General features: G+C 56.8%; 2 protein-coding genes across 5 annotated transcripts in view; both read left to right on the forward strand.

Moving 5' to 3' along the window:
- Nucleotides 1-515: 515 nt before the first annotated feature.
- LOC133271104 (zinc-binding protein A33-like) lies at nucleotides 516-5634 on the forward strand. The gene is made up of 6 exons (XM_061456905.1): nucleotides 516-896; nucleotides 1520-1615; nucleotides 3270-3503; nucleotides 3902-3921; nucleotides 4369-4484; nucleotides 4584-5634. Exons 1-6 carry the CDS (start codon nucleotides 585-587, stop codon nucleotides 5126-5128), a joined length of 1323 nt encoding a protein of 440 aa, XP_061312889.1. The 5' UTR covers nucleotides 516-584; the 3' UTR covers nucleotides 5129-5634.
- A 4138-nt stretch (nucleotides 5635-9772) lies between these two features.
- The window catches only part of FLT4 (fms related receptor tyrosine kinase 4), a 56489-nt gene continuing 47845 nt past the window's right edge, over nucleotides 9773-18416 (forward strand). For all 4 annotated transcript variants that reach the window (XM_061456906.1, XM_061456907.1, XM_061456909.1 and 1 more), the window contains exon 1: nucleotides 9773-9985. In XM_061456906.1, the coding sequence (XP_061312890.1) occupies nucleotides 9928-9985 (58 nt within the window). In that variant the 5' untranslated portion in view covers nucleotides 9773-9927. The remainder of the gene's footprint in view (nucleotides 9986-18416) is intronic.

An 18416-nucleotide genomic window follows, 5' to 3' on the forward strand; every position in this document is an offset into this window, starting at 1 on the left:
GCTCGGCTCGGCTCGGCTCGGCTCGGCTCGGCTCGGCTCGGCTCGGCTCGGCTCGGCTCGGCGTTGGAGGTTGCGGTGGGGATCGAAGCCCTGAGGTCCGTGAGCACGGTGGGTGCCCGGGGCTGACCATGGGAGCGGGGAGTCGCGGTTCAGGCCGGGTCTCGCATCTCAAGGCCCGGCCGCCGCACTTCAAGACCGGGGCCCGGAGGTGCCGCGGGCTCTCTACAGCCCGGGGCCGGGACTGCGCCCCCTCATAGCGGGGTGGCTGCAGCACAGGCACCACCGGGCCCTGAAGTAGGACCAGGGCCTGGTGACGCCTTCCCTGGGGCCGTGTCGGGACACAGAGGCCGGAGCTGTGGGACCCTGGGGGTGGCTTTGCTGAAGTAATAGGAAACAGAGTTGTTCGGCAAAGGGCCTGCCCCCGTGCCGGGGAGTCTCCGGAATTCCCACCGCTTGGGGCTTTCCAGGGCTGGATACACCCAGGGCAGCAGCTGGGCAAATCTGGTGATCAAACCCTGTCCTAGAGCACCCAGCAATGAGGAGAGGCGAAGTCCTCCCTAGCCCCGAGGGAAGGGGGTTTGGGGATGATGCAAACTGACGGCGGGACCTGTGTGCCAGCAGGGATGGCCGGCAGGAGCCAGGACAGGAGCCTGCGGGAGGAGCTGACATGTGCCATCTGCTGCGAGCTCTTCAGCGAGCCCGTCATGCTGGACTGCATGCACCACTTCTGCAAGACCTGCATCCAGTGCTACTGGGCGAGAGGCACCCGCGTCCCCTCCTGCCCCCAGTGCCGCCGCGAGTTCCCCAGCCGCACTTTCCGCACCCACTACCTGCTGTCGGGGCTGGTGGAGAAGGTGCGGCGCTGCGGCTCTGTGGAGCACCAGCACAGGATGCGGGTGAGTGGCATCTGCCCAGCTAGGGGAGAAGGGACAGGTACCACATGAGCCCTATGGGGCCACCATAAGCCTGTTACTCTCTCCTCCTGCAGCCAGTTCCCCAGCAAGGGAGCCCCATGCATGCCTCGCCTGCCCTGAGTGCAGTGACATCTATGTCTCTTCCTGATTCCTTCCCTCTCCTTGTTTCCTTCCAGCTCTCTGTCCTCTGGATGCTTCTTCTCTTGCATTTGTTCCCTCACTGCTGTGCCTGACTTCCGTCGCAGCCTCGTTTCTCACATAGGGACCACGCAGCTGGGGGTGAGGGCTGCGTGCACTGCTTGAGGGGTCAGTCCCTGCACAGGTCAGTTCACAGCACACAGAGTTTAAACTTTCAGCAAACAGATATCCCAGGCTGGAGTTTCCAGCCTGGGGTGGTAATAAATAATGTTATTTATTAAAAATAAATCTATTTTGTTGCATACACACATACATAGTTCTCAAGCCTGTGCATCAGGTGCTTTCTTCTCCTTACTGTCTTTATAATTGCAGCCTCCCTGTAATGCTGGCCTCAAGACTTAGGATTGCGCCTGAATCACAGCAGAGTAGTGAGTGGACTCCTCACCTTCTTTAACTTATTCCTGCAGAAGCACCTGGAAAATGCTTTGCAAGCTCGTCAGAAGGAGATGGAAAACTTCTTGCAGAGGAAGCGTGTGACACAGGAAGATATCTGTGGCCTGATGGTAATGCCCTGTGATAGCTGCTTTTTGTACAGCCCCTGGGTTAATGTTCATAGAGGATCTGTGTATCACTTCAGCTGGGATTTTGCTCAGTTTCCTGTAAAAATCTAGGTGGATAACTTCTGTAGGGATCTGAACAAGCTCCCCTGCATGTAGGCCAAAGCCCATTGCTACTGAATGTTCAGTGGAGGCTTTGGGCAGCAGCATTAAGCAGAGCCTGGATGGGGTGAGTGATGGGAGCTGTCAGCTGAGCAGTCTCTTCTGGCCTCGCAGTGCTGCCGCTTTGGGAGAGGGTTAATTCTTGGAAGCTCTAAAATCCTATTGCGTGTCTGAAGAGGTGGCAGCAAAGCCAAAGGAGCTGGGTCAGTGACAATGCTGGCACTGCAAAGAGCAGTGGCCTTGTTAAAAGGACTGTGTTTGGATTCACTGCAAAGCTCTGAGATGATGTGAGGAGCCTGAGTGCTCTCTATGGGCTTGAGAAGCACCTACTTGTCACTGATCAATGAAGCAAGGACAGCTGCAGGCTGTCTGCACTTCCTTCTCTAGTGGCATAAAAGTATGAAAAGCCAAGGAAGGAGAGTTTAAGGAAAATTTAAGTAGCTCAGAGGTGAGATAAAACTGATGGGAGGCTGTCCTCTAACTGGAGTCTCTGATCTGTCTGCCTGCACTGTTTCATTACTTTTATCCCACTGCCAGATTTGGAATAGACCTCTGACATTAGTGAAGTATTAGCAAACAAGCACATGTGGCTGATGTCCAGTTGCAGTGGAAGAGCTGACTAGGAGATGTTTCAAGAGTACAGGAGCAAATTGCTGACATGAACAGGGAGGCCATGCACATCCTCTGAGGTTCTGGTGTGTCAGCACAAGCACCTGCTGGAGCAAAGGGAGGCTGGGGTGTTGTGCGGGCTGGTGGAGCTTCAGATACAGTCTGGGGGAGATGGGTTTCCTGCTGGTAGAAAGGGATTTGCATTTCAGGAAGCACTCCCTGAGAAAATAATGAGGGTTAAGGTTGCACTGAGAGCTTAAAAGCATGAAGATTTGGAAAATAGTCATTGGCTGTCTCTTGTAAACAGGCAGGAAGGCAGAGCAAGCACAAGGCTGGCTGGCTGACCAAACAACGGGTAAAAAGTGACCTCTGAAAGAGCTGAATGGGATTTATCAGCCTTATCTACAGAGATTAGTCTGTGCAGCTTCCCCACCTCCATACAGACAGCAGCCCTGGGAGATGGAGGCAGCAGAGAAAAAGAACAAGTTGCCAGTGTCAGCCAGCTCTGCCTGGAGCCTGGTGTGATGTGAAATAAATCCTAACCAACCTGAACAGTTGAGTCTGCAGCTCCAGGAAAGCAAAGAGCTCCAGTCTTGCACAAAAGCCTGCTGTTGTGGGAGAGGACTGTGGGTGCCCACTGTGGCTGTGTGCAAGGATTTCTAGTTAAAGTGACCAAGCCATTGGTGGAGTTTTGTTTTCGTTGATTGTTTTTGGCTTGATTTGTTTCTTCCCTTTGGCTCTGCAGCCTTGTGTGCTATCCTCCATCCAAAAGTTGTGGGTATGTCTGAGACTGTAATTCCAGGATTCTGTAAGCAGCGTAACACCTGAGCATCCTGTGCACCCGCTTGTGTGTTTTAGCGCCCAGACTCATCTGCCTTTTCCTTCTCAGAAGGTGTCTGGGGAGCTGAACTTCAACATCCGGGCAGAGTTTGCCTGCCTTCATCAGATCCTGGAGGAAGAGGAGAGAGCTGTGCTGGCAGAGCTGGCTCAGAAGAAAGCGCAGTCGCTGGCTCAGCTGCACAGGGACATGCATGGGCTGGAGGAGGGGATATCAGTGCTGCAGAGGGATATTGAGCGCATAGAGCACACCCTGAGCAAGATGGAAGAAGTGTCGTTACTGGAGGTGAGTGTCCTTGGCTGACACTGGCAGGAGAATGAGAGATGTTCCAACTATGGGATGGGGAGTGTCCTAAATGACAGAAATAGGCTGTACCTGGAAGTAGATCTTGCTGGCATCCCGCCAGATTATTTGCCTAATTCCCTGGAGTCTGAAGGCTTCAGCCACAAGGGATATAGTGATCTCTCGGATGTGGTGGGTCTCGGGAACCTTACTTCTTCTCTGTTACCCATGTGAAATTGCCTTGGCCCCGGTGCCCAGGCAGTTTCCCCCAGGATGAGGGTCATAATAGGTTGGTTTCCTCTCTGTGCTGTGTGACAGCCCGAGGCAGGACAAGGAGCTTATTTGTGCAGGTACATGAATTACAGACAGTGACTGCTAATTCTCTCTGCTTCTCACTGCAGGTGGAGAGCCTGGATATCAGGTATGTGTCTGGTGTGAAAGCAGCTGATTCCCTTTTCAGGATCTTATCTCTGTCCCTGGCTGGGACCACATGGGGGATGGATCTTATCTCAAGCATTTAAAGCATCAGCTGCTGGTGTTGTGCAAGCTGGGGGCTGATCCCCAGCGTGTGTTGGATGTTCTTCTCAGGGAGCATGTGTGTCAGGATGGCTGACTGTGCTGGTTTGGAATGGGTGCAAGAGCAATGCATGCTGCAGGCAGGAGCAAGGCTGTGCCACAGTCTTTGGGTGCTTTGGCTTCTCCCCACCCTTTGTTACCTTCTTCCAGCTCACGGGGCTGCAGAACTTACCCTGAGGTTCAGGTTTGTCTGAGGCTGTGAGTAGTTAAGGGCTAGAACTGCCACAGGGGAGCATGTCCCTGTTCCCTCCCTTTCTGGGCAGAGGTTTGACTGCTGCTCTCTCTGCCGCAGGCCTTCAGTGCGTGTTGAGACCCAGCCTGCTTTTGACCTGGAGCACTACAAGGACAGCTGCAGCGGTCCCTTGCAGTACATCTTCTGGAGACAGATGCTGCGCTCCATCAGTCCTGGTGAGTGGATCAGTGTGAGGGATGGATGAGCTGGATGGTGGGGATGCTCTGTAGAGGGAATATGCAGCCGGTAAAATGCCATGGTGGCTGTCTCCACAGCTCCTGCCCCCCTCACCTTCGACCCTGAGTCAGCCCACCCCAACCTGGTCTTCTCCAGAGACCTGACAGCAGTGACAGAGAGGAGTAAAGCCCTGCCTGTGCCCGTCAACCCCCGGCGCTTCCGCCAGTGTGTCAACGTCCTGAGCTCGCAGACCTTTGACAGTGGCCGGCACTACTGGGAGGTCTGGGTGGGCAGCAAAACCAAGTGGGACCTGGGGGTGGCCGCCGAGGCCGTGGACCGGGCAGCAAAGGTCAAGCTGTGCCCGGAGAATGGCTACTGGACACTGCGCCTGCGGAACAGGACCGAGTACTGGGCCACAACCACCCCCTGGGTGCGCCTGACTCCCCGCCGACCTCCCCGCAAGGTGGGGGTCTTCCTGGACTGCCGGGAGGGCACCGTGACCTTCTTCGACGCTGGGGACATGTCCCACCTCTTCACCTTCCACCAGGTCTCTGCAGACAGATACTGCCCCTTCTTCAGCACCTGCTTCAGCGATGGGAAGGACAACATGGAGCCCATGCGCCTCTGCCACCTGTCCCTGTGAGGAACAAGGAGGAGCTTTGGGGACACAAGCCTGGCTCCTTGTTCCTGCTGTCTGGATGCTCCCCAGGACAGGAGGCCAGTCTGCACATGTGGGTGTTGGAGAGGCTGGTTTCAGTTTTGGAGGAAGGAGAGGGATGAGGTTTTTTTTCCCAGCTTCTGTCTGCCCTCTCTTCTTTGTGCCATGGGCTGTGGGTGCTGCAGTGGCACCCCTTGAAGGACAGCCTTCCACGCCTGAGCATTGAACAGTAACCACAGCCACAGGCTGCTTGCACCTCCTGTTGCTCCATGCCTCCCACGTGTAAACCCTGTGGAGGAGGGCAGCAGTCCTGGGACACCATCGAGTGCCTTTGGACACTGAACTCTTGGATCCCAGCCACTGGCTTCCTCTGCTCAAAGGGCTTCGTGGGGAATGGCTGCAGGCTGGCGGCAGAGGGAGCTCAGTGCACGGTGTGGAGACCCACTGCCACCTGGGACTGTGATGCTGCTTCACCTCCACTTCCCTCTCTTCCCTTCACTCCATTCTCCTCCTTCCATTCCTCTGCCTTTCACTCCCTTCCACTCAGTCACTATTAAAGCTCATTAAAAAGACCCCTGTATCTCGGGACTTGCATGCTGGGGGGGGATCTACTGCACTGGGCTGTATAGCCTGGGGGTGCAGACCAGCTCCTTGGCCCCTGCTCCAGCCCAGGCTCCATCCACCTGCAGCACAAGTTGAGTGGATTTGGCTGCTGCAGTTAGTGCCTGGGGGTGCTGGCAATGTCTGCACCTTGCTTATGAGTCTGTGGAGTTGACTTGAGGTGCTGGGTTGGGCCTGAGCTTTGCTGGTGCGAGTGAGGATGGAGTGCTTGAATCATTGTGTTTATCCCACTCAAGTCCATTCCAGGGTCAAAGCAGAGGAAGAGCTACCCCAGGCCTGTGCACCCACTGGTGCTGGCTGGAGCCTGCAAATGCCTCTTCTGCAGAGGCTCCACTTTCTGCACTGCGGGAAGGGCACTTATCAAAGGATGTTCTTCACTGGTTCCCAGTGGGGATGGGGCAGGGGCTCTGTCTTCCCATGGTACCACAAGGGGCATTTCCCCATCGTGTGCAGCACCACTGCAGTGTGCCAGGGGTGGGATCTGCTGTAGTTCTGTGGTTGCTTAATGCCTGTCCTGGGGCAGGAGGTGACTTTGTTCTCAGCCAGAGGGGAGGATGACCCATACAAGATGCAGACAGATGTGCCCTCCTGTGCCCAGGGCTCTGCAGTGTGGGGTGGAGGTGGGTGCAGAGGGGACTCTGTTATTGGGAAGCTGCTGCTCTGTGCAGCCCTGCTTGGGGGTTGGATGTGGAAGGGGTGTCAGGGGTTTCTGCTCCTGTGCTAAGCCCCTGGGCTGCATTCCACCTCCTCTCCCAGCTCCTGCATCATCATCTCCCTGTCCCCAGTCTCAGCTGAGATAAGAGTGGAGAAGAAAGAGCTGTTGGCTTGGAAATGCTGCTGTGAGCGGGGCTATCATCCCAGCAAGGCCTGGGAGCCTCTGTGGGAAGGTGATGCTGGTTTGATCTCAGCAGGGAGCTGAAACCCATCCCGACTGACCTGAAACTGCAGGCAGGTGAATCTGAGCAGCAGCAGGCGGGATCTGCAGCGGGAGCAGGAGCCGATCCACAGGCACGGGCAGGCAATGAGCACACCCGGCTCCCGCTGCTGCGTGCCGCGTGGGCCGGCGTGGCGGCACGGGCTGCGAGCTGCTCACTGCAGCGTGTGCCAGTGCCATCGCTGCCACCTCCTACACCTTCCCCTTGCCAAAGCAGAGCTGGAGAGCAGCGAAACCTGCTTGTCCCACATCCCTGGGCTGAGCAGGCTCTCCAAGAAGCACGTCCTTCCTCCTCCTCCTGCCGGGCCGTCTGTGGTGGCTGTGGCGTGCTGCTCCAAGGCAGAGCTGCATTTCAGGGTATAACATCCTTGCCTGGCCCTGCAGGCAGGTGCCTGGAGCAGGCAGAGCCCCTCTGCTGTGCGGCACGTACAGCAGCTCCTGTGTGCAGGGAGAACACTGCTCTGAGGTGCCGTACGTGCGATTTAGCCTGGTGAGGAAACGCTGCCTGCTGTTAAATGCTGTCTGAAGAGTGCATTTCACTGATAAACCACAGCAGAAACTCTAGGCGTGGTGTGGATGCAGTGACCGGCTGAGCCTGGCTCTGGGTTCAGGCAGGAGGGGATGGGGATGGGGATGGGGCAGTGGGCACCAGGGAGGCGAAGCTCCCCTCTCTGCTCCAGCATCTGGATTGTGCACATCCCAAGCTGGCTCTTGCCATCTGCCCCCAGGACCAGGCTGTCTTCTCCTTGCAGGTTACCCTGTCGTCTTGTCTCTGGGTGTCCTCAGAGCCACCCATCTGCTTTTCCCATTGCTGTCCCTGGGGCTGGGCAGCGTCCAGCTCCCTGCTCTATGTGTCTTTATCCTGCGCTTTGGGGAAGCCTCTGCTTCCTCGGGTCCTCCCCACGTGCTGGAAGGGGCTCAAGGTTTTAAAATAAGATCCTTTTGTTTCCCAGGGCGGCAACAATGGAAAGGTCCTACCGGTCCCACAGTCACCCTGTGTTTGTGATGGAAAATTCCCCGTCGTCACGGGCGAGCCCTCCCCGCTGTCCTGCCGTTAGATGGCAGCATGGACGGGCTGGTCCTGGCCACCACTGCCTGCACGGTGCCCCATTTGCGCTGCAACGGATGCAGGATGCTAAAATCGCTTGATTTGGGGGCTGCCAGGGGATCCCACTCCCTCCGAACCCAGGGCAGAGCCTCCACTGTTCTCACTCTCGGCTTTTCCAGGCAGTCATCTGACTGCTTTGTCCAGCATCTCAGCAGTGTGATGTGATCCATCCCTCCACCACTGCCCACACCTCACCACCTCGCTGCTCACCTCTCAGGTGCACGATGCCCCCTGATGCTCACAGTGGTCCTCAGCATGGGGATGCTGCAGTGAGAGGAAGCTCCATGGCTTCATCTCTGATCAGAGCCCCCAGCACCGGGAAGGGGTCTGATTCCAAAATCTCAGCTCATCACCCTGCAGTGAGAGCGATGCAGTCGGCGCTCTCAGGGTTAAAAACTCAGTAAGAGGGCTGGAGGGAGTCAGGTAAAACAAACTCTGTGGTTTGGAGCCCTTCCGAGAGCTCTGGGAGAGGGATGGGGTGATTTCTTCCTTGGCTTTGGCAAGGAGAGCAGAGCGCACGAGAAGTTTTCATGCCTTTTCAGAGCCACGGGAACATGGTTCTCATTCAGGCTCTTTCTTCGCTGTCTGCGAGCGTGTATAATTAACAACCCTCCAGGGTGCAGCGTGGGGCTGTGTTAATCCATGCACTCAGCACTCGTTGGGTGCACAGGCAGCTGGCCAGGGCTGTGCCCGCTGTGCCACCGCATTCCCAAAGCTCTGCCATCACAGCACATTCGCAGTGAGTTCACACCGAGGTGGAGCCACTGCCACCCGTGGAGCTGCCCCATTCTGCTGCCAACGCCATGGTCGTGTGCATGGGGTTTGGTGCAGACCTGCCAGAGCAGGGGGTGTGTGCCCCATGTAATGATGCTGGGGGGGAATACAGCTGCCCCATGCTGCTGGCAGTGCCCTTGGAGAGACAGCATGAGTGGGGCCCGTAGTGCATGCCAAAGGAGTAGGGGTGCAAGTGTGTGCACACAGAGCATCTTTGTGTGCACCTAGGGGTGCAGGACGAGTGCAGGAGGGTGTCTGGATATAGGCACGATCTGTGGGCTTTGGGGTGCATGCAGGCACGAAGGTGTGTGTGCAAGTAGATGAGATGTGTGTGTTCACATGAGGGGTGTGCACAGTAGTGTGAGAGGGTGCTTGTGTGCATTCCTTCTGGGATGAGAGGTTGGGGTGTGCATACAGATGCACACAAGAAAGACACAGAGGTATGAGTGGGATGTACAGGGGTGCATACAGGCATGCAAGGCATACGGTGGCATGAATATACATACAGGTATTGGGGGGCTTATGCGTACATGGGGCAAAGGCAATGCACAGCCATGCACACAGGTTCAGGACATGCTTGTACCCAGCTGCAGGGGGATGATGCTCACCCATGCAGCCAGCTGCAGGGGGTGGATGGATGCTCACCCATGCACCCAGTCCCAGGGGATGGATGGATGCTCACCCATGTACCCAGCTGCAGGGGATGGATGGATGGATGCTCACCCATGCACCCAGTCCCAGGGGATGGATGGATGGATGGATGGATGGATGGATGGATGGATGGATGGATGGATGGATGGATGGATGGATGGATGGATGCTCACCCATGCACCCAGTCCCAGGGGATGGATGGATGGATGGATGGATGGATGGATGGATGGATGGATGGATGGATGGATGGATGGATGGATGGATGCTCACCCATGCACCCAGTCCCAGGGGATGGATGGATGGATGGATGGATGGATGGATGGATGGATGGATGGATGGATGGATGGATGGATGGATGCTCACCCGTGCTCACAGGTGCAGGGCCGCCTGCACCCCGATGTGCGGGGCTGCAGCCACCACCGGTGCCGGTGCCCGGTGCCGCAGGTGCGCCCTCCCCCCCGCGCCCCCGCCCTCCCGCCCCGCCCCGTCCCGCCCCACCGCCCGCCCGGCGCCCCGCGGGCTCGGTGGAGGGCGAGCGGGCGGCCCGGGCGGGCAGAGGAAAAGGAAACGGCCCCGGTGCTCCCCGCCCGCCGCCGCGCGTCGCCGCAGCTGGGGCGCGGCGGGAGCAGAGCTCGGGCGCGGGGCGCTCCGCACCGCTCCGCATCGCCCCGCACGGACCTGCCCGCGGCCCCGGAGATGAAGAGAGTTTGCACGCTGCCCCTCTGGCTCTGGCTCGGCATTGTCTCGGAGGCAGGTGAGCGCCGCGGGGCTCTGCTCTGCCCGGACCGACCGGACCGGACCGGACCGGGGCTGCGGGCTGCCAGCTCTGCCGCCCGCCCCGCACCTGCGGGCGCGCTGGAAGGGAGGGGACCCGGCGCTGCCTGTCGCGGCTCCCACATCCCGGACGGGGATGTGCCGGGATCCAGCGCTACGTGTCCCGGCGTCTCCCAGCCCCGACGGGGACCGGCACCGCCCGCCTCGGGGTCCCTCAGCTCCGGCGGAGACGGGCGGTGGTGCCCGCCCGGGTGTCCCCGACGGCTGTGACCGCGTCCCCGCAGAGAGAGGATGGGACGGGACGGGACGTGAGGACGCTGCTGCCGTCCCTGCGGGTCGCGGGGTGACCGGTGGGGAGCACTCGCCGTGCCCGTGCCGCTCGCTGCGAGCAGGGGGAAGCCGCATGGGACTCCCGCAGGAGGGGTTTCTCCGCGGCGGGCCGGGAGGGGAGGCTGGAGGCCGGCTCCATGCGCTGAGTATTTGGTTTTCATGCGCGGGGTCATTAATTCGTGAGCCCCGGGCAGTGTGTTGGGGAGGAGGGTGCGAGGAGGTGGCTGTCCATGCGATGCCGTCCAGGCTGCCTCTACCAGTGGTCAGTGGCCACTCTGCTCCACCTGGGAAGTCACCCGGAGCAGATCCTGGTGAAACGCTTTTTCTTCCCGTAGCGCTTCTGGGGTGAAAGGCTGTTGGGCAGTGAGTCGAGTTCTCTGGCCACAGCTTGGGTCATGTGGATGTGGGACCGCGGCAGAGATGGGGCTGCAGTGCCTGTCCAGAGAGCAGAGACCGTGGGGCAGAGCAGAGCTGGGTGGGTGCTGCCGGAGCAGCAGAGATGGGGCACCAGCTTCCCCTTGGGGAAGCTCCTGCTCACACAGGTAGAGCATTAGCTGCCTGTATCAGAGCAAGATGGACAGAAAGTTGGTGATGCTGGAAGCTTATGATGTGGGGAGGTGAATTTGGGGAGCAGAAATAGAATTCTCTGTAGCCTCAGCTCGGTGATTCACTGTCACTGGTGGCATTTGCTGCCATCATTGAAGTGAGCTCACGGGAGGGCTGCAGGTCCAGCCGCAGAGATGCGGCATGGACACCATCACCGGCAGCACCGTCAACCTGCTCTGCCCAAAATGCTGCTGATGGCTCTGGTGCCACCAGGCTGAAGGACCCACTGAGCTGCTGGAGCTTGGGGGAGCTCTGTGAGGCAGGGGAGGAAGGGACCTGCTGCTGGTGGCATCGTGTCAGGAGCTGCTGCTGCTCAAAGCTCTCTTGTTAGCAATTTGTAAAGCATCGCTTAGCTGCTCTCAGGTTCTTTCATCTCCCGGAGGTGCGGGGCTGGGTGCCGGGGAGGCTCTGGCCAGCGCGGCTGCGTGATGTGTGGGGCCTCCTCAGCACAGAGCTTTGAAGCTCTCCGGCATTGCCTGATCAGTGCAATGACGACGAGAGATGTGGAGCTGAACCAGTGTATCGTACCCTGGGGATTTGCTTCTTCTTCTGTTCTACCTAAGACCAATTTGTCAGTGCATAAAGGACACACAAATTCCTCGTTAGCTGTAATGTCAGCTGGTGACAATATTTGCTTGCCTTGGAAGCAGGGATGGGGTGTGAGGCTGTTCCACCTGGGAAGGGTGAAATATTCATCTCAGCATTGTGATAACTCTGTTCTGGCCCTTCATCCTGCTTGTTCCTCCACCCTGGTACCTGGCTAAATGGGCTATGTGTAAGAGCCCACAGTCTCTCCCTACATCCCAGCTCCACAGTGCTTCAAGGATGGAGTGGAACTGGGAGCGTGTGCTCACTGCAGAGCTGTGCTGACCACTCCACTGCCAAATAATCCCATGGTGGGCTCTGGCTTGCTGCTCTCAAGAGCATGTGCCCTCAGCGTGAAGGAAGGGCCTGTGCTTGTGTAGGACCTGAGCCGATTACGTTGCCTGCTGCTGCCTGCCCTCCTTTAAGGTCACACAGACCTTCCCGACTGGGTGCTCCGACAGCCCCGCACTGACCGTGCCAGCAGCAACATTTTCCTTTGCAGCTGGGATTTGAAGCAGTTGCTTTATTGCAAGTAATAAACATGGCCCATTTCAGCAACACCCACCACGAGTGCACAGCAAACCCCGCTCTGGCTTAACCCGGTTCATTGTTAGTGATGAAGCAGAGCCAGGGCCTCCGAGGAGGAGGTGGGTAACGGAAGGGATGCAGCCCTTGGTCCCCAGGGAGAGGGCAGCCATGGCCCTTGTGCCCCGCTGTCTGCTTAGGAATGGTTTTGGATGAATGGGCTGTATCTACTGGCCTGGGATCAGGCCGGGGCACGCAGCCCGCGGCTCACTGCCTGCACAAACAGTTTGCTGCTGAGCTCAGTTTGACGTCAGGTTGGGGTGATGCTCCCCCAGCAGCACCACGTCCCCAGCCACGCAGGCAGGGTGGGAAGGGGCTTCCTCCAGCATATCCCACCTCCCTCCGCTGCCCTTCTCCCATGGCTCGCTCCACACAGGATCACAGTCCCTGGGGTGTCTCTTGGCCCCATGTTGATGTGGGGTTTTCCAGGGCTGGCGTGGGAAGAGCAGGTGCTCCCAGCCGGCAGGGAGGGAACAGGCTGTTCCCAGTGTCCCAGGGCAGTTCCTGGGGAGGGAAAGGGAGAGCAGGATCCCACGGGAACGGCAGCATGGCCAGGCAGCGGTTTCCCAATGATGCACAGGGCATCCGCAGTGCTCAGGAGGCTGCTTTGTAGAGCAGGAGGGGGCTTTTGATGGGCACCCAGGTCTGCCCATCTCTCAGCAGCTTTGGGAAGCAATGTGAGCCCTGGAGATAGCACCCATCTCACCCACCTTCTCCCCAACCCCTCAAGCTGATCCAGCACAGGCATCTCCAAATGAACATGGTGTCTTTGTGTTCAGCATGCTGGCCTGGAACAGCCCCAGACAATGGGGACAAGCCGGGGGCGACCCCCTCACCCCCATTTTGTGGGGCTGTATATTTATACCCATTGGTGAGGAGAAGCTGCAATAAGCCTGAAGTACTGAGGGGCCTGGAGGGGTCCTGTAGGTGCGGGGAGCAGCAGAAAGCCCCGCGACGGCCGGACCCTGCTGCGCTGCCCATGCAGGGTGGGGAGCTGGAGTGCAGCAGCAGTGGTTGTGGTGGTTTCCGTGTGAGGAATGACGAAACGTCACAGGGCTCTTCCGCTGGGAAAGACGGGCCGGGCATTGCGACGCAGGGCTGCACAACCCCTGCTCGCCTGGAGAAGGCTGCTCCTGGTGTGTCCCTGTGCTGGGAGGATGCGGAGCGCACTGGGGGCCAGTGGCTTGTTGTGGAGCTTGTCGCCAAGGGGACTTAGGGTGTCAGATGTTTGCCTGGGGTCATGCATGGAAAATACATGGTTTTGCCAGGAAAAAGCCCCCAGGTGGTTGGTTAAAGCCAAAAGCCCCCTTGCCCACCCAGGGTGTGAGCCAGAGGTGCCAGTGCTGTGCTTCACCTTGACTTCCCCTATGCAGGTACCTCCTGCAGATTTCCACCAGGGTGAGGGGCAGCAGGGAGCCAGGCACAGTCCCAGAGGGTCCCACACCAGCTGGGTGCTATGGGGGGACTGTAACTGCCCAGTGCATCCCAGTGTCTGCTGAGCCTTGGCCGGGGCCAGGGCTGGAATTGTCTTGTGTCCTTCATTAGGAAAAGAAATACCGCTGCAGCTGCACTGGCATCTAGTGCCTGGCTAAATTAATTCCAGGGGTTTTATTGCCTCTGGCTGTCCCAGATCTTTGTTTCTTGTTTCATGTTGTTAAAAGAGAGGGTTAGAGGGATCCCAGGGGGGCTTTTTTCTCTCCAGCCAAGCTGGTTTTGGTACACAGTATTATTGCCCATCTGTGGTGCCTCATTGTTAATCCAGAATAGTGGAAGTGGAGATGGCCTGCGGTCAAGTGGGCGAGGAGGCACGAGCTGCGGGCGAATCACTGCATCTCTAGGTACAAGTTCAACAGGAGGAGGGTGAAAACCTGGCCCCGCGGCAGCCGGTGCTGAAACTCCCACTGAGTTTTATAAGCTGAGGATATTAAGCAGGGAGTCTCTCCTGGAGTCGTTTCCCTGCTGAGGTAGCAGAACCAGGTCTGAGCCGGTGACTTGTATTTCACCTTGCAACTGCCCCCACGTGTGAACTGTTTTTCTTGCTGCGTTTCTGACCCCCCTCCTTCCAGGGCGAGGATCTCCAAGGCAGGTTTTGCAGGCCAAGCCTGGAGGTGCCATGGGATGGATGTCACATGCTAATGAGGGAGGATCGGTTTAGGGGGTCAGGAAGAGACTCCAAACTGGAGGAACACAGAGAGAACACAGAGAGAACACAGAGAGAACACAGAGAGAACACAGAGAGAACACAGAGAGAACACAGAGAGAACACAGAGAGAACACAGAGAGAACACAGAGAGAACACAGAGAGAACACAGAGAGAACACAGAGAGAACACAGAGAGAACACAGAGAGAACACAGAGAGAACACAGAGAGAACACAGAGAGAACACACAGAGAACACACAGAGAACACACAGAGAACACACAGAGAACACACAGAGAACACACAGAGAACACACAGAGAACACACAGAGAACATGAGCACGCAGAGAACACAACACCACAGGTGATGGGGAAAGGCAAGTGCTGTGGTCTCCCTGACTTTGAGCACTGCTGCTGCTCCCCTGCTCTGCTTCTGTGCAGTGAAAGGCAGCAGGTACGCCAGGGCAGTCCCCAGGAAGGACCATGAGAAAGGGCTCTGTGGATTGCAGGTTGTCCTGGTCCCTCTTACTGATGGGCAGAGCCCTGGGGTGAGCAGAGAGGAAGATGAGATGTGATTTTACCTGTCTGCAGCAATCAGGACAGGGTTGGTTACAAGTCCTGGTAGAGCCTGGAAAACCCCAGTTTAGTTCCAGAGGGATAGGCAAGAGAATAAGCTCAACCCTGCTTCTGGTCTCAGTGCATGCATAGAGGAAAGTGAACTGAATACCTCAATAATGCTTTTGGGACCCACTGGTGCCATGCAAGACGCAACCACCCACCTGTGTGCAGACATTGGAGGGGTTAAGCCTTCTCCTGGCCATAGCTCCAGTTGGAAAATGCTAGCCAGCGTGCCGAGTCCACCCACCTTGATCTGCGGTGTGAGCGCTGGTGATGCAGCACCCGTGCAGCATCCCATCCCAGCACCCATCCAGCATCCCACCATGGCCACACCGCACAGCATGGTGAGGCCACCCGCCCGGGCAGGCTCCAGGAGCCAGGGCATCCCCTTGGGAAGGGTTAATCGAAGAGGAGCGGTGCCGATGCCAGGCTGGGTGTCCAGGTTCTCCCTTGGCGGAGGTCAGTGGTGGTTCATGGGAAAGGAAAAATTGGCAGCTGGGCCGGATGTCCCTGCGTTTCCCCTCTTCCTGCAGCCGCCTGAACGACGTTCCTTATTTAGCTTTCCTGACGGACAGGAGGAATCTGATGGCGGAAACTGTCACTGCCTGATAACAGCTCAGGGACCCCTTTATGATGGGCGGCACGGCAGGGAGCAGCGCAGCGTTCCTCCTCACTGGAGGGGAGAAGGCGGGTAGCTGGGGCTGCCCTTTGCTCCGGGATTTTGGGGGTGTCTGTGGGTAGGGAGGGAAGGGCACTCACAGCCCTTCCTTCTGTGATGGTTTGTGTACTGACCCCCTCAGGGCTATTTAAAAGATTCTCAAGGCCAAGAAGTGATGGTGAATATATATCACATTGGCACTTCTTTTTTGGTAAGGCATCTGAGCTGGTGAAAGGGACATGGATGGGAAGAGGGAAGGCGTGGAGCAAAGCCACCCTGATGATGTCTGAGACCAGGTGAGGCTTTCTTTCCATTCACTGACAATGAGGATGTGAAGGGCAGCCAAGGCTGGGTTGCTTCAGCGGGAGCTGGGAATGATGACCAGCGCCAGGAGTACTACAGTATCGGGACTGGCTCCCATACAAGAGTGCTCTGACCGAGCAGATAAACACTGCAAAGAAGATGTTACTGCATGTTTTATTGTCCCCAGCTTTCTCTCCACAGAAGCTGGCATCTTGTTAGCGTCTAAGCCACTCTCTACTATGTGCCCATGGTGACCAGCCTCAAAAACCACAAAAGGTCCTGAAATACAGCCTGTATTTCAGTGTATCCATTGATTTTTATCTTGCAACTGTAGAGGCCACCAGGCTGCTCCCATACCAAGAGCATTGTTTCCATGGCAATTAATGTATTTAAAAAGGGCAGAATGTACAGCAAGACTGCATTTTTTAAAGAGCAAGCCCTGAGCAAGGCAGCTCTTGCTGCTGGACTGGACCTTGGAGTCTCAGCCCATGCAATGCACAGGTTGGCATCACTTGGGATGCAGGGCATGGTGGCACAGGGCTCACACAGACCTGTGAGGCTACAGCCTGGAACCCTGAGGTCACCAGCCCTCTGCTGCTCAGAGAGCGTTGTGCTCCCTGGGAGCTGGATGCTCCAAGGTCTGTGTCTGGCCGTTTCAGTTTTAGCTGAGCATCTTCCTCCAAGACCTCAAATCTCAGTAGGAACTCACAGGAGCAGTTTCTGCGCTCTCTGAGCAATCCATTATATGACCAGGTCACCTACCTGAGCATCCTGAGTTGCAGGATTGAGGTTTAGGTCCTCAGACTATGCTGGTGCACCAGGACTAAATGCTTCTCATTTCAGCCAACTTCAAATTCCTTTTTTTTGCTTTCCATCATCAAGCAGCAGAGGAGATCCACGTGGAGGGAATTGCTGTATCAGTCCATTTGTGGTTATTTATTGCTCTGTCGGTGCCACAGGTGTGTGCAAGGCTGGTAGACATGGGAAGGAAGCAGGGACTCCTGCCTCCTGCCCTGAACCCCAGTGCACGTTTCAGATGTGCTAGGGATGAGGTAGGTACCCAGAGGAGATAACAGGGCTTTGCATCCTCCTGGCTACTCTGGGGAGAAGAAAGCAGCAAGATTCATACTGCCAGTTGTTTGAAATTATATTTATTTCTTATGGCATCACTTCCTAGCATGATGCATAGTTGCCATTGCAGAGAGATGAGTTAACTTCCTGATATACCTTCCTGGGCAGGAGTCATCTCACGCAGTCCCATCACATAAAACTTCAGTGTACAGCCTAAGGCACTTGCTCTACAGTCAGTGTGAGGGAGGAAAGCTCTTTTAGAGGCACCCCATCCCATCCTTAAAGAGGTGCTGAAGGAATTTCTTTGGGGAGGTGAAGGCTGAGACTGCTTCCAGCCTGTATGGTGTCCACACATCTGCGTGTCCCCAGGACCAGCACTGTGCCTCTACCAGGTTGCATTTCACCCCATGATCCATCCTCTTCCTCACTGACTGCCCTGGCTCTCTCCACCGCAGCTTGCAGCTCCACGAGGGGACAGGCATGGACTGGTGGAGGGTAAAACGAAAGAGCAGCATCAACCAAAACAACCAACGGCCCCAGCCTCTGGAGACGTGGCCAGGAGGAGGCTGGGAGGCAGCAGGATCATGTGGAGTGAGCAGTAGACAAAGGAAGGAAGTTTTTATTACTGGGCCAAATCCTGAAGTCCTTCACTTGTATTTAGGCCAATGCTTCAATGACTGCAGTGGAGACTGGACTGAATAAAGAGAAGAGAAAAGAAAGGGCTTCAGCATCTGGCCCCTGGGTGATTGTCTCACATGGGAAGCTAATAAGGAATTTGCAAGCTCACGATGGCTTTGCCGAGCAGCCAGTGCTGGCAGTGCCCATGGCAGCCAGGCTCCCACCTGGGTCACTGTCCCTGCCCCTCTGAGGACATGAAGCACCCATCCTCTGGTGGGTTCACATTTCAGCCGCTGGCAGGGCTTCGTGGGGGCCAGCAGATCCTATGGAGCCAAGTGGGATGGTGGCTCCGCAGGTCTGTGATGGTCTGTCTGCACATTCGTGAGGCCCAGGGTCCTCCATCAGCTTCCTGAGACTCGGAGCACTTGGGCTCCTCATGCAGCAGGGAAGTTTGTTAAAGGTTTACTGGTTTCATGTGTTATCCTCTAAAAGAAACTACAGAAAGCTGTGTAGCAGAGCCTGGAAAACCCTCCATCTGTTTCCCTGCATGCAGAAGGTTCTCTGTTTGCTGGGAGAAGCGTGTATGTGTCTGCACAGACAACTCACCTGTGCTGACAGTGAGGTTCAGCTCTGGGCTTGGCTCTCCATTGTGACTTCTTTTCCCCATTTCTGAAATACTGGCCTCTGCTGAGGTGGATGTTAGATACGGTGACCTAAAAGAATAAATACTGACAGAAGTGAGGGTCAAGTCAGCAGTTTCCATGGATGACAGTGAATCTTGATATTTACTAAGGCAAGAAGGCTGGGCACGAATTGTGGTTTACACTCAGATTTGGAAATGCCAGCTCAGAGCGATGGCAGCAGCAAAACTGCATCCAGGAGAGGTGACGGCATCCAGC

Source organism: Pezoporus flaviventris, unplaced genomic scaffold (assembly GCF_033815535.1).
Source record: "Pezoporus flaviventris isolate CSIRO_AGI_PZ_B2104156 unplaced genomic scaffold, CSIRO_AGI_Pfla_v1 ptg000023l, whole genome shotgun sequence".
NCBI classification, from domain to species: domain Eukaryota; kingdom Metazoa; phylum Chordata; class Aves; order Psittaciformes; family Psittacidae; genus Pezoporus; species Pezoporus flaviventris.

Coding starts and splice junctions, on each gene's coding strand:
- LOC133271104 (XM_061456905.1), top strand. CDS start 585: ATGATGCAAACTGACGGCGGGACCTGTGTGCCAGCAGGGATGGCCGGC. Junction 897..1,519: donor AGCACCAGCACAGGATGCGG/GTGAGTGGCATC, acceptor TTATTCCTGCAG/AAGCACCTGGAAAATGCTTT. Junction 3,922..4,368: donor GTGGAGAGCCTGGATATCAG/GTATGTGTCTGG, acceptor TCTCTGCCGCAG/GCCTTCAGTGCGTGTTGAGA.